Consider the following 18182-nt stretch of genomic DNA (forward strand, 5'->3'; position numbering starts at 1 on the left):
CGCCCCCATTACAGGATATAACCACCTCCATGCTTTACTGTAGGAATTGTGTTATTTGGATGGTAAACTATATTGGATTTCCGCCAGACATATCACTTGGTGTTGAGGCCAAATAATTACATTTTAGTCTCATCTGACCATCATGACTGCATGTGGCCTTTCTTGAAGAGTGGCTTCTTTTCTTGCAACCCTCCCATACAAGTCGCATTTGTGGAGAATTTGTGATATTATTGTCACATGTACACAATGACCACTCTTTGTCATAAATTCCTGCAACTGCTTACGAGTATACAGTTTGGAGTGACATCCTGATTCAAGGAGGGTCTGTGTTGTACCAAATACCTTCCACTTCTTAATAGGCTTCACAGTGCCTTCTAGGCATTAATAAAGCCTTTCAATGTGTTTTATATCCATCACCTACATAGTTACATAGTAGGTGAGGTTGAAAAAAGACACAAGTCCATCAAGTCCAACCTATCTCCTGACTTATGTCAGTTCACAACTTAATCCCAGAGATCTTTGGACAGTGCCTTGCCACCCATAGTTGATTGTATGCTTCAGTTGCACTACCGGGGACTGATATTCTCCAGGAACATTCAAGTCAAACCGGGAATTTTAATTTTACAGGTATAAAAAGGGATGCTAGCATGGCGATACTACATTCAGTAGTAAATGGAACGTGTGTCCTATAGGCGGTGCAGTCCAGGGATAGATAGATATACATACAGCTGTGCTCATAAGTTTACACACCCTGGCAGAATTTGATTTCTTGGCCATTTTTCAGAGAATATGAATGATAACACAAACTTTTCTTTCAGTCATGGTTAGTGTTTGGCTGAAGCCATTAATTATCAATCAACTGTGTTTACTCCTTTTAAATGATACTCACAACAGAAACTACCTAAATGACCCTGATCAAAAGTTTACATCATTGTCATGTTGGAATGTCCAAGTACGTCCCATTGAGCAGCTTCCTGGCTGTATTTTTTGATAACATACTGCATTCATTTTGCCATCAATTTTCACCAAATTTCCTGTGCCTTTTGTAGCTCACACATCAGCGATCCACCTCCGTGTTTCACAATAGGAATGGTGTACATTTCATCATAGGCCTTGTTGACTCCTCTCCAAATGAAGAGTTTATGGTGGTGGCCAAAAAGCTCAATTTTGGTCTCATCACTCCAAATGACTTTGTGCCAGAAGGTTTGAGTCTTGTCTCTGTGCTGTTTGGCGTATTGTAAGCGGGATACTTTGTGACATTTGCATAGTAATGGCTTTCTTCTGGCGACTCGACCATGCAGCCCATCTTTCTTCAAGTGCCTCGTTATTGTGCCTCTTGAAACGGCCACGCCACATGTTTTCAGAGAGTCTTGTATTTCACCTGTAGTTATTTGTGGGTTTTTCTTTGCATCCCGAACAATTTTCCTGGCAGTTGTGGCTGAAATTGTACAGATACTCTAGTCTCTGCTGTGGAACGCTGCAGCTCCTCCAGGGTTACCTTCGGTCTCTGTGCTGCCTCTCTGATTAATGCCCTCCTTGCCCAGTCCGTGAGTTTTGGTGTGCGACCGTCTCTTGACAGGTTTGCTGTTGTCATGTTCTTTCCATTTGGTTATGATAGATTTGATGGTGATGATCCTAGGGATCATCAAAGATTTGGATATTTTTTTTATAACCTAACCCTGACTTGTACTTCTCAACAACATTGTCCCTTACTTGTTTGGAGAGTTCCTTGGTCTTCATGGCAGTGTTTGGTTAGTGGTGCCTCTTGCTTAGGTGTTGCAGCCTCTGGGGCCTTTCAAAAAGGTGTGTATATGTCATGTCATGGAAGGTACTTGGTTGCACCAGCTTTTTATGGGCTTCATAACAAAGGGGTGAATACATACGCACATGCCAATTATCAGTTTTTTATTTCTGAAAATAGTTTTATGTATACATTTTTTCTAAGTTTACTTCACCAACTTAGACTATTGTGTTCTGATCCATCACAATTCAGATTAAAAAAACATTGACCCTAAAGGCTGTAATGTAACAAAATAGGTAAAATGCTAAGGGGGTGAATAATTTTGCAAGGCTGTGTATATGTGTATATGTATAGATAGATAGATAGAATGTGTATATACACAGTTGCTAAAATCATTTAAGTTCATTTTTTTCCTCATTAATGTACACACAGCACCCCATATTGACAGAAAAACACAGAATTGTTGACATTTTTGCTGATTTATTAAAAAAGAAAAACTGAAATATCACATGGTCCTAAGTATTCAGACCATTTGCTCAGTATTTAGTAGAAGCACCCTTTTGATCTAATACAGCCATGAGTCTTTTTGGGAAAGATGCAACAAGTTTTTCACACCTGAATTTGGGGATCCTCTGCCATTCCTCCTTGCAGATCCTCTCCAGTTCTGTCAGGTTGGATGGTAAACGTTGGTGGACAGCCATTTTTAGGTCTCTCCAGAGATGCTCAATTGGGTTTAAGTCAGGGCTCTGGCTGGGCCATTCAAGAACAATCACGAAGTTGTTGTGAAGCCACTCTTTCGTTATTTTAGCTGTGTGCTTAGGGTCATTGTCTCGTTGGAAGGTAAACCTTCGGCCCAGTCTGAGGTCCTGTAAAGGTTTTCTGAGCCTTTAAATGGTCTCTGTCTGTTTCAGTAGGTTACACAATCATGGGAAAAACTGCTTTCTTGATAGTTGTCCAGGAGACAGTCATTGACACCCTCCACAAGGAGGGTAAGTCATGAAAGGTCAATGCTAAAAACTGGCTGTTCAGAGTTCTGTATCCAAGCATATTAATGGAAAGTTGAGTGGAAGGAAAAAGTGTGGTAGAAAAAGCATCACAAGCAACAGGGATAACTGCAGCCTTGAGAGGATTGTGAAGCAAAGGCCATTCAAGAATTTGGGGACGATTCTCAAGGAGTGGACTACGACTAGTGTCAGTGCTTCAAGAGCCATCACACACAGACGTATCCAGGTCATGGGCTACAACTGTTGCATTCCTTGTGTCAAGCCACTCCTGAACCAAAGACAATGTCAGAGTCTGGAGGAAGAGTGGAGAGGCACAGAATCCAAGCAAGTTGCATGAGGTCCTGTGTGCTGATTTGGGGAGCCATGTTATCTGCTTGTGTTGGTCCACTGTGTTTCTTATCAAGTCCAAAGTCAGCACAGCCCTCTACCAGCAAATTCTAGAGCACTTCATGCTTCCCTCTGCTGACCAGCTTTATGGAGATGCTGATTTTATTTTCCAGCAGAACTTGGCCGACACTGCCAAAAGTAGCAATACCTGGTTTAATGATCATGGTATCACTGTGCTTGATTGGCCCCAGCTGAAGGCCGCTATCAAAGCAACCTGTGCTTCCATAACAACTCAGCAGTGCCACAGGCTGATCGCCTCCATGACATGCCTAACGTTTCAGTAAGCCAACATTTCTGTATTAAAAATCCTTTTTTTTTTTTTTTTAATTATGTAATGAGCTTTCTGAAATACTGAATTTTGTGTTTTCACTAGCTGTAAGCCATAATCATCAAAATTAAAAAAAAGAAATGCATGAGATATATATTGTTCTGTGTGTAATGAATCTAATATACGAGTTTCACTTTTTGATTTGAATTACTGAAATTAACTTTTTGTGATATTAAAATATTTTTAAATGCACCTATATATGAAGGCAGATGAAGTAGTGAACACTTTTTTGTTGAGTGTGCATTATGCATTTTTTTAGGGAATTGGCGAAGCACTTTTTTTTTTTTCTGTATTTTTAAATTATTTATTATATCAAATATTGTGTGAGACGCTTTTTCAAACTTCGTTTTAGCATGAAGCACGATGTTAGTGCTTGCTGTTATTGCAAAACTGACAACTGACAATATTGCAAAACTGACAAATGGAAGAGGATGAAGATTTTTACACATACGCACATTTACTTGCCTTTACACATGTTTATGAAGGGTCTTTTCCTAACATGTTGCTCAGAATCTTTCTAAATTATTACATCCATGTGCAGCTGGCCTTTTTGTGACACTTCGTGTGGCCATAAAGTTCTGTGCATCTTAATGTAAGAGGAGCGACCTTGTTGGCAACGAATAGCCTATGATATGATCATTTGGAGACTTTTCACTGCTTGTTGCTACTCCCTTGCTAGCAAGCACAATTCTGCAGTGTCTGGAGAAGTGAAGGAGTGGCACCCATTGAGGTTGTGAAGTCATTAGCAGCAGAATCTGTGTGACAGCCTAAATATTGATGGTACTTTACCCATGAGAAATTAATCTATTAACATTATAGATTTTGGATGATTGATAGAATTGTTTAAGATTATCTAATTCTTCTCAAACTATGAAATATATCCAAAGTGTGTGTGTGTGTGTTTAGGATAGACTGGGGAAATGTTGATACCCCTGTCAGCCTTTCCCACTAGGGGTAGCTTGTCATCAGAACAAGAAGAAATCTTTAAATTGGGACACCTGTTTCTGTGAAAAGTTTGTTAGAAGAGATTTCCACTTACTTTGGAGAGGTTTACTCTTACAAATTGTTAAGTCTTGAGGGTGGGAAGGGGAATCTCCCCAATTGGACATTACAGGAGAAAAAGTTATTTTAGCCATTCCCTACTCTATCTAAAACCAAAGGAGTGTTTTATCTGAGATGCACTTTTAAATGTACTTTTTGCTGAATGTATCTACTTATATTTGCTTAGGTAATGTTACCACCTGGTGGCCAACATTCAGATAAAGGTTTGAAAGAAACTATACTGGATGATGATGACTGTCCTCTACAGATATTCCGGGACTGGCCAAATGATAAAGGTAATAAAACTACAAAAGGACTTGAATTTAAAGATTTGCACATGTCTATCAGAATGTTTGCGTTTTTGAAATAGTAAAATCTGTCAATTTTATTCTTGCCATTTCTTAGGGGACACAGGATTCAGTTATTTTATGATAATAATTTTATATTGCTACCTTGAGGGCGAATTTAAAACTCGCAAACAAAAAAGGCATTGTCGAGCCAGATAAAGCATCTCCCACGTCCTCCTGTTACTGCTAGTCCTAGGCTAGTCGTGTTTTCTCGATCAAGAGAGGTTTAATTTTATTTCTAGCCATTTTCTTTTTTTTTTTTTCCAGCCAAGACTTTATGAACATGCTGCTGAACTGTGCTTTTTATGCAGCCATTAAGTCGGACCCTGCTGGGGCCAAAGTTTTTAAGGCCTGCCTGAAATGTGACTCTGGGCCCTGCTTGGGGAGATTTTCGGACCTGAGTGTATTCTAGCCATAGTACTCTGTCACATCCTGGAGGGTCATGTTCACACTCGCTGACAGTTTCCCCTCAGTTCGTTCTTACTGCCACCTACAGTGACTTGGCCATGTGATCCTCTCCAGCGATCATTAGCTAGTTTTTGAGTGCCCATGATTTTACCTGGTATTCTCAGTTAGGCTAACAATGTTAAGCAGTGCAACATGTTGGATTCCAAGCACAAAGGGAGCAGTCCTGCAGAATTAGATTTCTTTAGCTCATTTACACTAATTATTTTGTGGCAGCCTGCAGTTTCCCCCTCGCAGGTGCCTGACAGAAGATAGATAAGAAGATAAATTACTAAAAGAAGATACATTAATCTGATGCAACCACTCCACTAAACATGAAGATATTAGTCCAAATGTGTCCAAATAGTGGAATTGTAAACTCACTGGAACAAATGGCTACCATCACAGCAGCATGTGTGCCTTACCGCATATGTGGAAATCTCTCTGGATGTGTCACAGCACTAAACTCCCACTGGCAACTCTATGTGGAGTCCAACTGCTTGTGTGTGGGATGTGTTGTGTAATCAGACAGAGGTCAACAGGATGAACCATGGAATGCAGAAGAGAGCCAGAAGATGAGTGCCCCAGTCCCCAGAGGTGTTTGATGAGCATCACACCTTTTTACTGCTGTGTGGAGCAAATAAAATGCCCATGCTTTCCATGTGTGAAGACCATGGAATAACCCACTGTCATACTTTTTACCAGTAGATTTTTGTCAGTCACAGTGCAGAAGCTGTCTGTTGAACAGCTGCATATGTTTACAATATAGTCAGGCCCTAGGTTTTGTTTTTCAGATATGGAGGCCCAGAATGGCAATATGGTATCTATGGGAAATTCCTGAAAGGCTGGGATTTCTTGAAAAGATTATGGATTGATAGCCTCAGAATTTTAAAGGGATCCATGCAGGGTACCATCTGATTGTAGAATCTCTGTAAAATCTCTCTTAGATTTACTAAAACCGTGTAATATGAGGGCACTTTCACCCCCTTTCTGCCCAGGCCAATTTTCAGCTTTCAGTGCTGTTACACTTTGACCATTGCGCAGTCATACATCACTGTACCCAAACTAAATTATTTATCTTTTATCTTTTTGTTCACACAAATAGACCTTTCTTTTGGTGGCATTTAATCACCACTGGGTTTTTTTTTTTTTTGCTACATAAACCAAAAAAGAACAAAAAAAAAATCTTCCTCTATGCTTCGGTTAAAAAAATTTTGCAAATAAATAATTGTTCTTCATATTATGATCTTAGGCCAGAATGTATTCTGCCACATTTCTTTAGGGAAACAACCCAAATCAGTGTATACAATTTAGGCCCCTTTCACACTGAAAGTCACACGATATTACGTCCGTAATTTTGACGCGATTTTAGGGAATACCTGTGTAAACTTGAGGTCTATGGATCTCAACTCGCATCAAAGTCAAGCTAAAGTATTACAGGGACTACTTTGAAGTCAGTGTGACTTGACGTCACACAGATATGAATAGTTATCATTGGGAATTGTGGGGTATGACTTGTCATGCGACTCTGATGTCCAAAGTCGCAGATAGTCACACAAGTGTGAAAGGGGCCTTAGTCTGTAGGAAAGTTTTATAGAGTCCACAAACTATGGTATATATCTGAAAATTGATAAATACTGATGGCCTATCATTTCTTGAGGCCCAGAAATGTCAGGACAGATTATTATTATTATTATTATTATTATTCAGGATTTATATAGCGCCAACAGTTTATGCAGCACTTTACAATATAAAAGGGAGACAATACAGTTATAATTTCAATAAAATACAAGAGGATTAAGAGGGCCCTGCTCAGAAGAGCTTACAATCTAATAGGGTGGGGCAGGTGGTACAAAAGGTTGTAACTGTAAGGAATGAGCTGGTGGAAGTGGTAGGAGATTAGTTGGAGACGTGATGGGTTTTCCTGAAGAGATGAGTTTTTAGGGATCGCCTGAAGGTAGCAAGAGTAGGGGGATAGCCAGATACATGGAGGTAGCGAGTTCCAGAGGAGGGGAGAGGCTCTGGAGAAATCCTGGAGATGAGCATGGGAGGAGGAGATGAGAGAGCTTGAAAGCAGGAGGTCTTGAGAAGAGCGGAGAGGTCGATTTGGGTGATATTTGGAGACAAGATTAGTGATGTAGCTTGGGGCAGAGTTGTGAATGACTTTGTATGTTGTGGTTAGTATTTTGAATTTAATTTGCTGGGTGATTGGGAGCCAGTTTAGGGATTGGAGTAGAGGGTTGGCAGACACTGAGTGGTTGGTAAGGTGGATAAGTCTGGCAGCAGCATTCATGATAGGCTGAAGAGGGGATACCCTATGTAGAGGTAAGCCAATGAGAAGGGAGTTGCAATAGTCAAGGCGAGAGATAACAAGGGAGTGAATGAGGAGCTTGGTGGTTTCATTTGTTAAAAAGGGGCGAATTTTAGAGATGTTACAGAGGTGAATTCTACAAACTTTTGACAACAATTGGATTTGAGGCTGAAATGACAAGTCAGAGTCTAGGATTACACCTAGTACCCTGGCGTGAGGGGAGGGACTGATGGTTGCATTGTTGATTTTGATGGAAAAGTCATGGAGGGGGGCACGGGCGGGGGGGAATAATAATAGCTCAGTTTTACTGAGATTTAGTTTAAGGAAGTGGTGCGACATCCCCCTAAATTACCCCTTTTTGGAAAGTAGACAGTCCAAGGTATTTGTAAAGAGGCATGGTGAGTTTTTTGGAGTTGTCACTTTTTGTCATAAGTTTTTTGAAATTTTAAATTTTTTATACATACTGTCAGTGCAGTACAGAATCATCGTATAACGGGTGTAGCGGTGATCAGGGACACTGACTGACTGGTGACAGTATGGAAAAAAAATTATATATATTATGGGTTTTTTTTTTCTTTTTATTATTTTTCTTTTTTTGCAAACTTTGGCCAGAGCAGTATAATGTTACCATAATAACATTGTACTACTCTGGGGAAGTGATCAGTAATTTTTTTTTTTTTGTTTTTACACATTAGGTTTGCATATAGCAGTGCATTACATTAGCATTTTAACTAATGAAATCGATTCATTCAGTATTTTGTTGTTGCATATAGCTACATAGTAGGTGAGGTTGAAAAAAAGACACAAGTCCATCAAGTCCAACCTATGTGTGTGTGATTATATGTCAGTATTACATTGTATATCCCTGTATGTTGCGGTCGTTCAGGTGCTTATCTAATAGTTTTTTAAACCTTTTTTTGAACCTCCCTCTCTGACACTCTCTTGAGGCACATTGCATTTGTCTATTCTCTCCCATTTCTACCTAGAATTGTTATCTTCTACTGGCTTCCTGGACCAGTATCAGCCTGCCTTGATGACTTCTCTGTCTGGCTACCCTACTTTGTCTCTTCTGAAATCCCCACAATTATTCTCGGTGACTTCAACATCCCTGTTAACATTAATACTACTATTACTTCCAAACTTCTCAGTCAAACCTCATCTATTGACCTGAAGCAATGGATACAGGCTCCTACTCACTACAACGGCAACACCCTTGACCTTGTCTTCTATCTGTGCGCTCCGTGCAACCTTTCCTACAATCCTCTCCCACTCTCTGTTCACCGCCTTGTTTTAGTTTTGCTCTTTCCCTGTCTTCCACCTCCTCTCCCTCCAACCGCGTAACAGTTACACGTAGAAACCTTCGCCACCTCAACTCTTCTCTTCTCTGCTACTGATTACCTCTATGACAAAATCTCACCCATGTCCTGCCCCAACCTAGCTACTTTCATCTACAACAGCTCACTGTCTTCCTCCCTAGAATTAGGTTCTAGGGGGACCTCCCTAGAATTAGGCTCCGACTGCTATAACCCTGGCAAACAGACTACACCAGAAGTCTCAGAAAACGTAGCCGCGCTCTTGAGCGTCTGGCATAAGACTAAGTTCCAGGAAGACTTCACACAATATAAGTCTGCCCTCCTAAATTACTATTCCTGCCTCCACACCACCAAACTACTTTACACTCATTAGCACTTTCTCATCCAGTCCACGTCAACTCTTTACCTTCAACACTCTACTCTGTCCTCCACTGCCTCCACCCTCTAACTCACCCACTGCCTAGGAGATGGCCAATCACTATAAAAATAAGATTGATACAATTCACGAGGAGATCTCCAATGTGCAGAAACCTCCCCCGCGCAAGATCCCATGTTCACAGATACAATCATTACTTCCCTCATTCAACCCTGCTAGTATTAATGAGGTTGCTAAGTTTTTATCTAACACTCATCTAACCACCTGCCCCCTGGATCCTGCTCCCTCGCAAATGCTACACTCACCCTCTGACTCGATTCTACACTCTCTAACTCACATTTTCAACCTCTCCCTCTCTTGTGGCATCTTCCCATACTCTCTAAAACATGCGCTAGTCACCCCCATACTTAAAAAGTCCTCACTGGACCCCTCCAATCTTAACAACCTACATCCCATCTCCTTACTCGCCTTCTCCAAACTTCTTGAAAGGCTGGGCTACAACCGACTGAGCGACCATCTGACAATGAACAAACTTCTTGATCCCCTTCAGTCCGGATTTCGCCCTCAACACTCAATGGAAACGGCTCTCCTTATACTCTCAAATGGCCTACTAATGGCTAAAACCAGTGGACACTATTCTGTACTACTACTCCTGGATCTCTCTGCTGTCTTTGACACAGTGGACCACCCCCTCCTCCTCAATATACTCCACTCCTTTGGTCTCCGTGACTGTACAGTGTCACTTGCAACTCTTCTTCCTCCTCTCCTCTTCTTCTTCCTCCTCTCCTCTTCTTCTTCCTCCTCTCCTCTTCTTCTTCCTCCTCTCCTCTTCTTCTTCCTTTCTCTGTTGGGGTCCCCTGAGGTTCTGTTCTTGGACCTCTCCTTTTCTCAATCTACACCACCTCCCCTGGGTCAGTTGATTGTCTCCCATGGCTTTCAATATCATCTCTATGCTGATGACGCCCAAATCTGTCTCTTCACCCCCCCCCCCCCCCAGCTCTCTCCACCTGTCTCCTTACGCATCACCAACTTACTAGCAGACATTTCAGCCTGGGTGTCGCATCACCTTCTCATACTCAACTTATCCAAAACCGAGCTCATGATATATCCTCCCTCAGGTTCCACTTCCCCTGATTTCTCTGTCAATATCAACTACTCAACTATCAACTTGTCCCCCTACGCCAAGGTCCTAGGTGTAATCCTGGACTCTGAACTAACCTTTCGGCTCCACATCCTAACGCTATCCAAAATGTGCTGCCTCAACCTCTGCAACATATCCAAGATACACTCCTTCCTAAGCAATGCCACCACAAAGCTTCTAGTCCACTACCTGGTCATCTCCCGCCTCGACTACTGCAACTCCCTCCTCATTGGCTTACCTCTAAATAGGCTATCCCCACTTGAGTCCATTATGAATGCTGTTGCCAGGCTCATCCACCTCACAAACTGCTCAACGTCTGCTATACCCCTCTGCCAATCCCTCCATTGGCTGCCACTCAGCCAACAAATTAAATTCAAGCTACTAACTATAACTTACAAAGCCATCTACAACCTGGCTCCCAGCTAAATCACTAACCTAGTCTCAAAATACCAACCTAATCGTTCTCTTCGCTCCTCCTATGACCTCCTGCTCTCTAACTCCCTTGTCACCTCATCCCATGATTCAGGACTTCTCCAGAGCCTCTCCCATCCCCTGGAATGCTCTACCCAATCTGTCCAATTTTTCTCCTACTTTATCCACTTTCAAATGATCCCTGATCCTCTTTAGAGAAGCCTATTTGGCCCCCACCTAACAACTGTACATTTATCTTCTCCATCAGCACATCCCTCTGATTCCTACTGTATTAAAGTGTATTGTATTTGTACTGTCTACCCTCAAGTTGTAAAGCGCTGCGTAAACTGTTGGCGCTGTATAAATCCTGTATAATAATAATTTTTTTTAAACTAACAATGCCTTCCGCTAAAACCACCGCATGTGGAAGAGAATTCCACATCCTTGCTGCTCTTACAGTAAAGAATCCTTTACGCAGTTTAAGGTTAAACCTCTTTTCTTCTAAGTTTAATGAGTGGCCACATGTCTTATTAATCTCCCTTCCACTAAAAAGTTTTATCCCTATTGTGGGGTCACCAGTAGGGTATTTGTAAATAGAAATCATATCCTCTCTCAAGCGTCTCTTTTCCAGAGAGAATAAATTCAGTGCTCACAACCTTTCTTCATAACTAATATCCTCCAAACCCTTTATTAGCTTTGTTGCCTTTCTTTGTACTCGCTCCATTTCTAGTACATCCTTCCTGAGGACTGGTGCCCAGAACTGGACAGCATACTCTAGGTGAGGCCAGTCCAAAGTCTTGTAGAGCAGGAGAATTATCACTTTATCCCTGGAGTTAATCCCTTTTTTTAATGCATGTCAATATTCTGTTTGCTTTGTTAGCACCAGCTTGGCATTGCATGCCATTGCTGAGCCTATCATCTACTAGGACCCCCAGGTCCTTTTCCATCCTAGATTCCCCCAGAGGTTCACCCCCTAGTGAGTAGATTTCATTCATATTTTTGCCACCCAAATGCATTATTTTACATTTTTCGAAAATTAAACCTCATTTGCCATGTAGTTACCCACCCCATTCATTTGTTCAGATCTTCTTGCACGGTTTCCACATCCTGCAGAGAAGTTATTGCCCTGCTTAGCTTAGTGTCGTCCGCAAATACAGAGATTGAACTGTTTACCCCATCCTCCAGGTCGTCAATGAACAAATTAAATTGGATTGGTCCCAGCACAAACCCCCCCGGGGGACCCCATTTCCCACCCCTGACCATTCCGAGTATTCCCCATTAATCACCACCCTCTGAACTCGCCCTTGTAGCTAATTTTCAATCCATGTGGTCCCTATGGTCCATGCCAATGGACCCTACTTTGTACAGTGATTAAAAGGGAGGAGGGGCAGGACTTTAAATTAGGCCATGACTTGGTATCGTCATGTACCTCCATCTCTATAAATTGTTTGAAAGAACAAGGTCGGGACTTTAAATGAGACATGGGCTACAAACAAATTAAATAAGTAATATATTTATTGACATGTACATAAAAAATCATGAGGAATAATCATAAATGTGTAGCAGACCATAAGTTTGCATAACTGTACATATATTTCAGCAATTAAAACAATGCATCCTCCCTAATTCCACATGGACAATGTAAAAGGTTATATAGAATCAATCATTTTTTTCTGAAAAACTCCAGTGGGTATCCAGATAATAATTGAGTAGTGGTGACGTTGCATCTAGGAAAGCTCTATGCATCTCACAGAAACCTCCACTTGTCAGGAGCAATGCGGGGTATGTCTAAATGTATCTGTCAATAAATATTATTACTTATTCTGTTTGTAGCTCATACCTCCATTTAAAGTCCTGACATTTTTCTTTGTACAGTAAACGTTTATGGGGAACTATGTCGAATGCTTTTGCAAAATCCAGATACACCACATCTATGGGCCTTCCTTTATCTAGATGGCAGCTCACCTCCTCATAGAAGGTTAATAGATTGGTTTGGCAAGAATGATTCTTCATGAATCCATGCCAATTACTGCTAATGATACCATTTTCATTACTAAAATCTTGTATATAGTCCCTTATCAACCCCTCTGAATCCTGACCAATCACAGCTAATCACATGGTACAGATGGGCTGTGATTGACCCAGTCTGTACCATGTGATCACACTGACCAATCACAGCTTGCAACACAATTGTATACAATATATGGCTTGAAAGGAAGCCATCTATTGTATTCAACTGTCATGTGACCTGCTGTGTTGGTTACAGCGGTCACATGGTACCAGCAGTGGGCCAGTACAGTGATCAGTTATCGGCTGTGTCTGATGGATGCTGCATGTGACAGATTGCGGTGCCCCATATGGGAGGACATCATGACGGCCACCCGGATCGACGAGAACTGGTTAAAATTTAATTTCAATTTGTATCTACAGTAGTTGGACAGGTGCTTACACAGCCATGTAATGCATATTGTCCTCTTTAGCCTAGGACAATCCTAATGTTACAGCGCTACATCGTTTGTTTAACAGTATGTGTACCAAACACTTATTTGGTAGGTTCTCTGGGGACCCTAATGTAAAGGGGGGGGGGGGGCTCTCTCAGGACCCTGATGCAAGGGGGAGGCCCTCTCGGGACTCTGTAAGGAGAAAGCTCTCTGGGGACCCTGATGTAAGGAGAAAGCTCTCTGGGGACCCTGATGTAAGGAGGAGGCTCTCTGGGGAGATATATACACAAACACACACACACGTATATTACTGTATATACATGTGCATGCCCGCCCAAGCGTTTGACTTTCTTTACTACGCCGCTATGGTCTCTAACCCCAGATCTTTTGTAGACCTAGCAACGCCCCTGTTTCCCTCGCAGGGAGTTTTCACCGCCAGCAACAAATAAAAGGATATTCAGCTTCTTAGCTTACACATGCAGCATTGCAAACAAATTCACCGAGCCACCTGGCTCTCTTCAGCAGCAGACGCACCACTGCTCAAGCTCCAACATGTAGCTCTTCTGACTACTGTCAGCGACCTCAGACTCAGGTCTCTGGCTTTCACAGTGCAGCCTGCACTCTCTGGCTACTTCAGTGCACAAAACCCAGACCCAGGACTGGGGATTTTATCCCACCCGGATCTCTAAGAAATCCCCGGGCTCCAGGTCCCAAAGTGGACTTTAGTAAATATTGAGGAAATTGAAAAGCCAGTTTCCTCCCAAACAAGCAAAAACACTGGAGCCCCTCAACCTGCCTGGTTGAAAATCCTGTATTCATATACTGGTGGGGTACCTCACTACCACATCTGATATACCAAAATTAATCACAGCAGTCACCCAAATAATACAAATAAATGTTAATCGAGATCCACATTAAAGTAGAAGTATAGGCAAAACTTTTTTTTTTTCATTTTGGATAGAGTAAGGGAGGGTTATAACCTGTCAGATTTTTTTTTTCCCTCACCATCTGTGTCCCATTGCTTTAATTTCCTATTACTTCCTGTCCTTTAGCCAAACAGGAAGTGAGAGGAAATCCCTGCAAATTAAAAAAAATTATTTGGAGACCCCCAGGCCACCAGAATTAGTGTCCCCATTTGAAGATTTCCCCTCTTACATTTTTGGGGACGACCCAAAATTTGGGATTTTGTTTTACTTTTAATGATAATGGTAAATGGGACAAGTTGAGAGGGTGAAACTCCTTAATGGGGGCACATACAGCAATAAAAACCGACGAGTTCTAATCCCTCACCACGCTATCCAAAACTAAAAAAAAAGTTTTGCTTTAGTTATAATTTAAGCATCCACGCTTGTAATCAATATGCTAAACAGCAAAGTAGAGGCCTCACCCTAGTAGAGGGGAATCACTTAGGGTTTATAAACATTCGTCATTCCCCCTTCAGAGGGGTGGGTCTACATACCAGAAAAAGGAGAAAGTGAATTTATTGATGGGAGAATTTCCCAGAGGAGCAGGTATAAAGTGACCCCAGACGTTTATGCAGTATCAAAATTGAATCCGTTTATTGGACACAGAAAATTGTAAAGAAAAACCTCATAAAATGTATCGAACCTCCACCTGTCACCAAATAACAACGTTGTTATTGATTAAAAGAAGCACACACTGGGCCTATGAACTCCTTTGTTAAAGAGTGAGAGATGTCTGTCCACAACACAGAATGGGATATCAATCAAGTATCCTGCTTGTTGAGCAATATAGGGAATATTACAAAGATTTGTATCATGATTGCATCCTTTCTGAATGTTGACAGAATTACCCACACAGTTACATTTCTAGGGGGGTATGGAACAATCATTTAGGGTCAGTGAGGGACAGTATTGGTTTTGATAGTAATTCTTTGTTAGTTTCCAAGTTATATTTGCCTTCTGTGGGCATAATTAAGGCATGAAACCCCGGATGTAGATGAAAAAATGGGTGTAATCCACTGTACTCACTGGTCACTCTGCCTCTCGGCAATCCACACTGGTCCACTCTGTGTACTGTCAGTCTTCTGCCTCTGTTAGCTCTCTTGGTTCCTGGAGCTACTGGTTCCGTGTGTGTGTGTGTGTGATAAATTTTATGATGTTTTTCTTTATGTTCTGTGTCCAATAAACTGATTACATTTTGATACTGCATAAATATCTGGGGTCATGTTATACCTGCTCCTCTGGGAAATTCCCCCACGCTTGTATTTTGATTGTGTATACATTTCACCTCTCTTATTTTTAATACTAATTCCCTATCTGATATGATCAATGGCCACATACTTTAAAACCACTTAAGGACTGAGCCCATTTCTGACAGTTGCTGTTTACAAGTTAAATTTTTTTAATTTCTTTGCATATATATATATATATATATATATATATATATATATATATATATATATATATATATATAAATGAACATCAGGTGGGTTACCCTCTTGTCTTGATAACTTTGTTAGATCAAAGCACCGTCAAGGTGGACTCCCAAACTTCCACCATAAATAATAGAAAAACTCATGGAACGATGCTTGATGCCAAAATAAGTGTCCTTTACTGAAAAGTTAATCCATAAAATATTGCAAAATACAAGCAAGCCACTGTACAGTTCCGAGCGCCACTCGCTCTTCGTCAGGCTTTTCAGGCTGTGTGTGAAAAGCAAAACCTCACTGTGTTCCTTTATCCACACCCAGTCTGAAACACACCTGTGTCAATTAACTAATTACTTTATACAAAACACCTAGAAATATTCCAAAGTTTCACCTTACCAAATAAAAAACTTACTACCCCAAAACCATCCTAAATTCCCCGAAGGGGATAATTTACAGAACAGGTTCATCATCTTATATCCCAAATAGCATCATCATATCATTTATGAACCAATTATATTCTTTCATTTGATATGCTAAGTGTTTTGCAAATATTAATGAAGAATACATATATGTTATTATTCTTATATATGTCTCAGAGTTCTTTCATGGATTCCGGTCGATGTTCCACTATCTAGCATTTCCAACGGAAGCCTTGTAGTCAATCTAAGGAAAATATAACATATTCAAAAATAGTCATACCTTCTATTCAATCTCGCACTAAAAATTCTTTTAAACATTCTTTTTAAACAAACAGAAACAAATCATAGTCCCTATTCATACCATCCGGGTGTAGGGACTGTAATTTGTTAATCCACCAAACTTCACGTTTTTTTAATTTCAAAATCCTATCACCCCCTCTTTTGTCTTGGGGAATTCCCTCTAGAACCATAAAACGTAAATCAGTGTCTTTGTGGCCCATTTCTGCGAAGTGACGCGATACAGGTAAACTTGATTGAGGATGTCTAATCGTACTACGGTGTTGTGCAATACGGTCTTTAATTTTTTGGGTTGTTTCCCCCACGTACAGGAGATTACAGGGGCATGTGAGAATATAAATCACGTACGAAGACTGACAAGTATAAAAATCGTTAATTATTATTTTCTTATTGGTCCTAGGGTGAAAGAAGTTATTCCCTTTAATGACTAAATTACATTGAATGCAATTGAGACAGGGATAACAGCCTTTTCTTTTACTACCAAGGAAAGTCATCTTCCTCTCATCCTGTCTTTCTGATTTAAATTCGGATCGCACCAAGAGATCGCGCAAAGTTTTATTGCGCCGATATGCCTTCAGTGGAGTTAATTGAAACTCCTCTATATGGGGATAAGATCGTTTCAGTATCGTCCAATGTTTTCTCAATATATTAAAGATCCTATCACTATAGCTGTTAAACTGGAAGACAAATGGAATTCTAGGTTTATCGGCTGTGTATCTCTTCTTATTGGGAATGTCAGTAGGATTCAAAATTTTATTTAGTTCGTATCGGATTATCTCTTCTGGATAGCCCCGCTCCTTAAACCTGCAGCACATTTCATCTAATCTTTCATTTCTAACTGTGGTATCACTTACTATTCGCGTCACTCGAAGAAGCTGGCTTCTGATGATAGAACTAAAGACATGGGGGGGATGGTAGCTGTCATATCTCAATAACTGATTCCTATCTGTAGGTTTTGTATATATGTCAGTTTCGATCCGTCCCTGTTTTATGTATGCCCGTATATCTAGAAAGGGGACCGAATTTCCGCCAATATGAATTTTGAACTGGATATGTGGTGAAATATTGTTAATCATCTCATCAAACATTTTAAGTGATTCAATGTTGCCCCGCCATATGACAAAAATGTCATCTATATAGCGCCACCAAGAAGCGCAATGCTCCAAAAAAAGTTCATTCACAAAAATATGTTTTTGCTCAAAAGCATGCATAAATGAACAAGCATATGGCGGGGCAACATTAGAACCCATGGCTACCCCCGTCAACTGCATATAGTACCGATCCTTAAAGAGAAAATAGTTATTATACAAAATCAATCTAAACATTTTCTCAAAAAAAATAATCTGAGCTTCCGAATACTCGTGACAGTTCTTAATTAGGTTTAGCGCTGCTTCAATACCAGCCCCATGAGGGATCGAGGTATATAGACTCGTTACATCCCAAGTAACCAGAATAAATTCATTAGGAATTGGTGGTAAGTCCCTAATTTTAGTCAGAAAGTCACCAGAGTCCTTGATGTAAGATGGAGTGGCCTTTACCAAGGGTGATAATACTTTATCCAATAACTTGGCCGTGGGTACAAAGATCGAATCACTCCCTGACACAATGGGACGTCCTGGTGGGGAGTGTTTGTCCTTATGAATTTTGGGGAGTATATATAGAACCGGAGTGCGAGTATGTGTTGGTAGTAGGAATTCACATAGGTCATGTGAGATTAGTCCTTCTTTTAATGCTGGTTTTACAATACTCTCCAAGATCTTTCTAATACTCCATGTAGGATCCGATTGTA

At 40.8% G+C, this 18182-nt stretch overlaps 1 protein-coding gene across 21 annotated transcripts in view; it reads left to right on the plus strand.

Annotated features, from left to right (window-relative positions):
* The window catches only part of AFDN (afadin, adherens junction formation factor), a 386193-nt gene that overhangs the window by 146839 nt on the left and 221172 nt on the right, over window positions 1-18182 (plus strand). For all 21 annotated transcript variants that reach the window (XM_073627519.1, XM_073627513.1, XM_073627512.1 and 18 more), the window contains exon 7: window positions 4689-4797. In XM_073627519.1, coding sequence (XP_073483620.1) covers window positions 4689-4797 — 109 coding nt within the window. The remainder of the gene's footprint in view (window positions 1-4688; window positions 4798-18182) is intronic.

This window comes from Aquarana catesbeiana, linkage group LG04 (genome assembly GCF_042186555.1).
Source record: "Aquarana catesbeiana isolate 2022-GZ linkage group LG04, ASM4218655v1, whole genome shotgun sequence".
Classification (NCBI taxonomy): domain Eukaryota; kingdom Metazoa; phylum Chordata; class Amphibia; order Anura; family Ranidae; genus Aquarana; species Aquarana catesbeiana.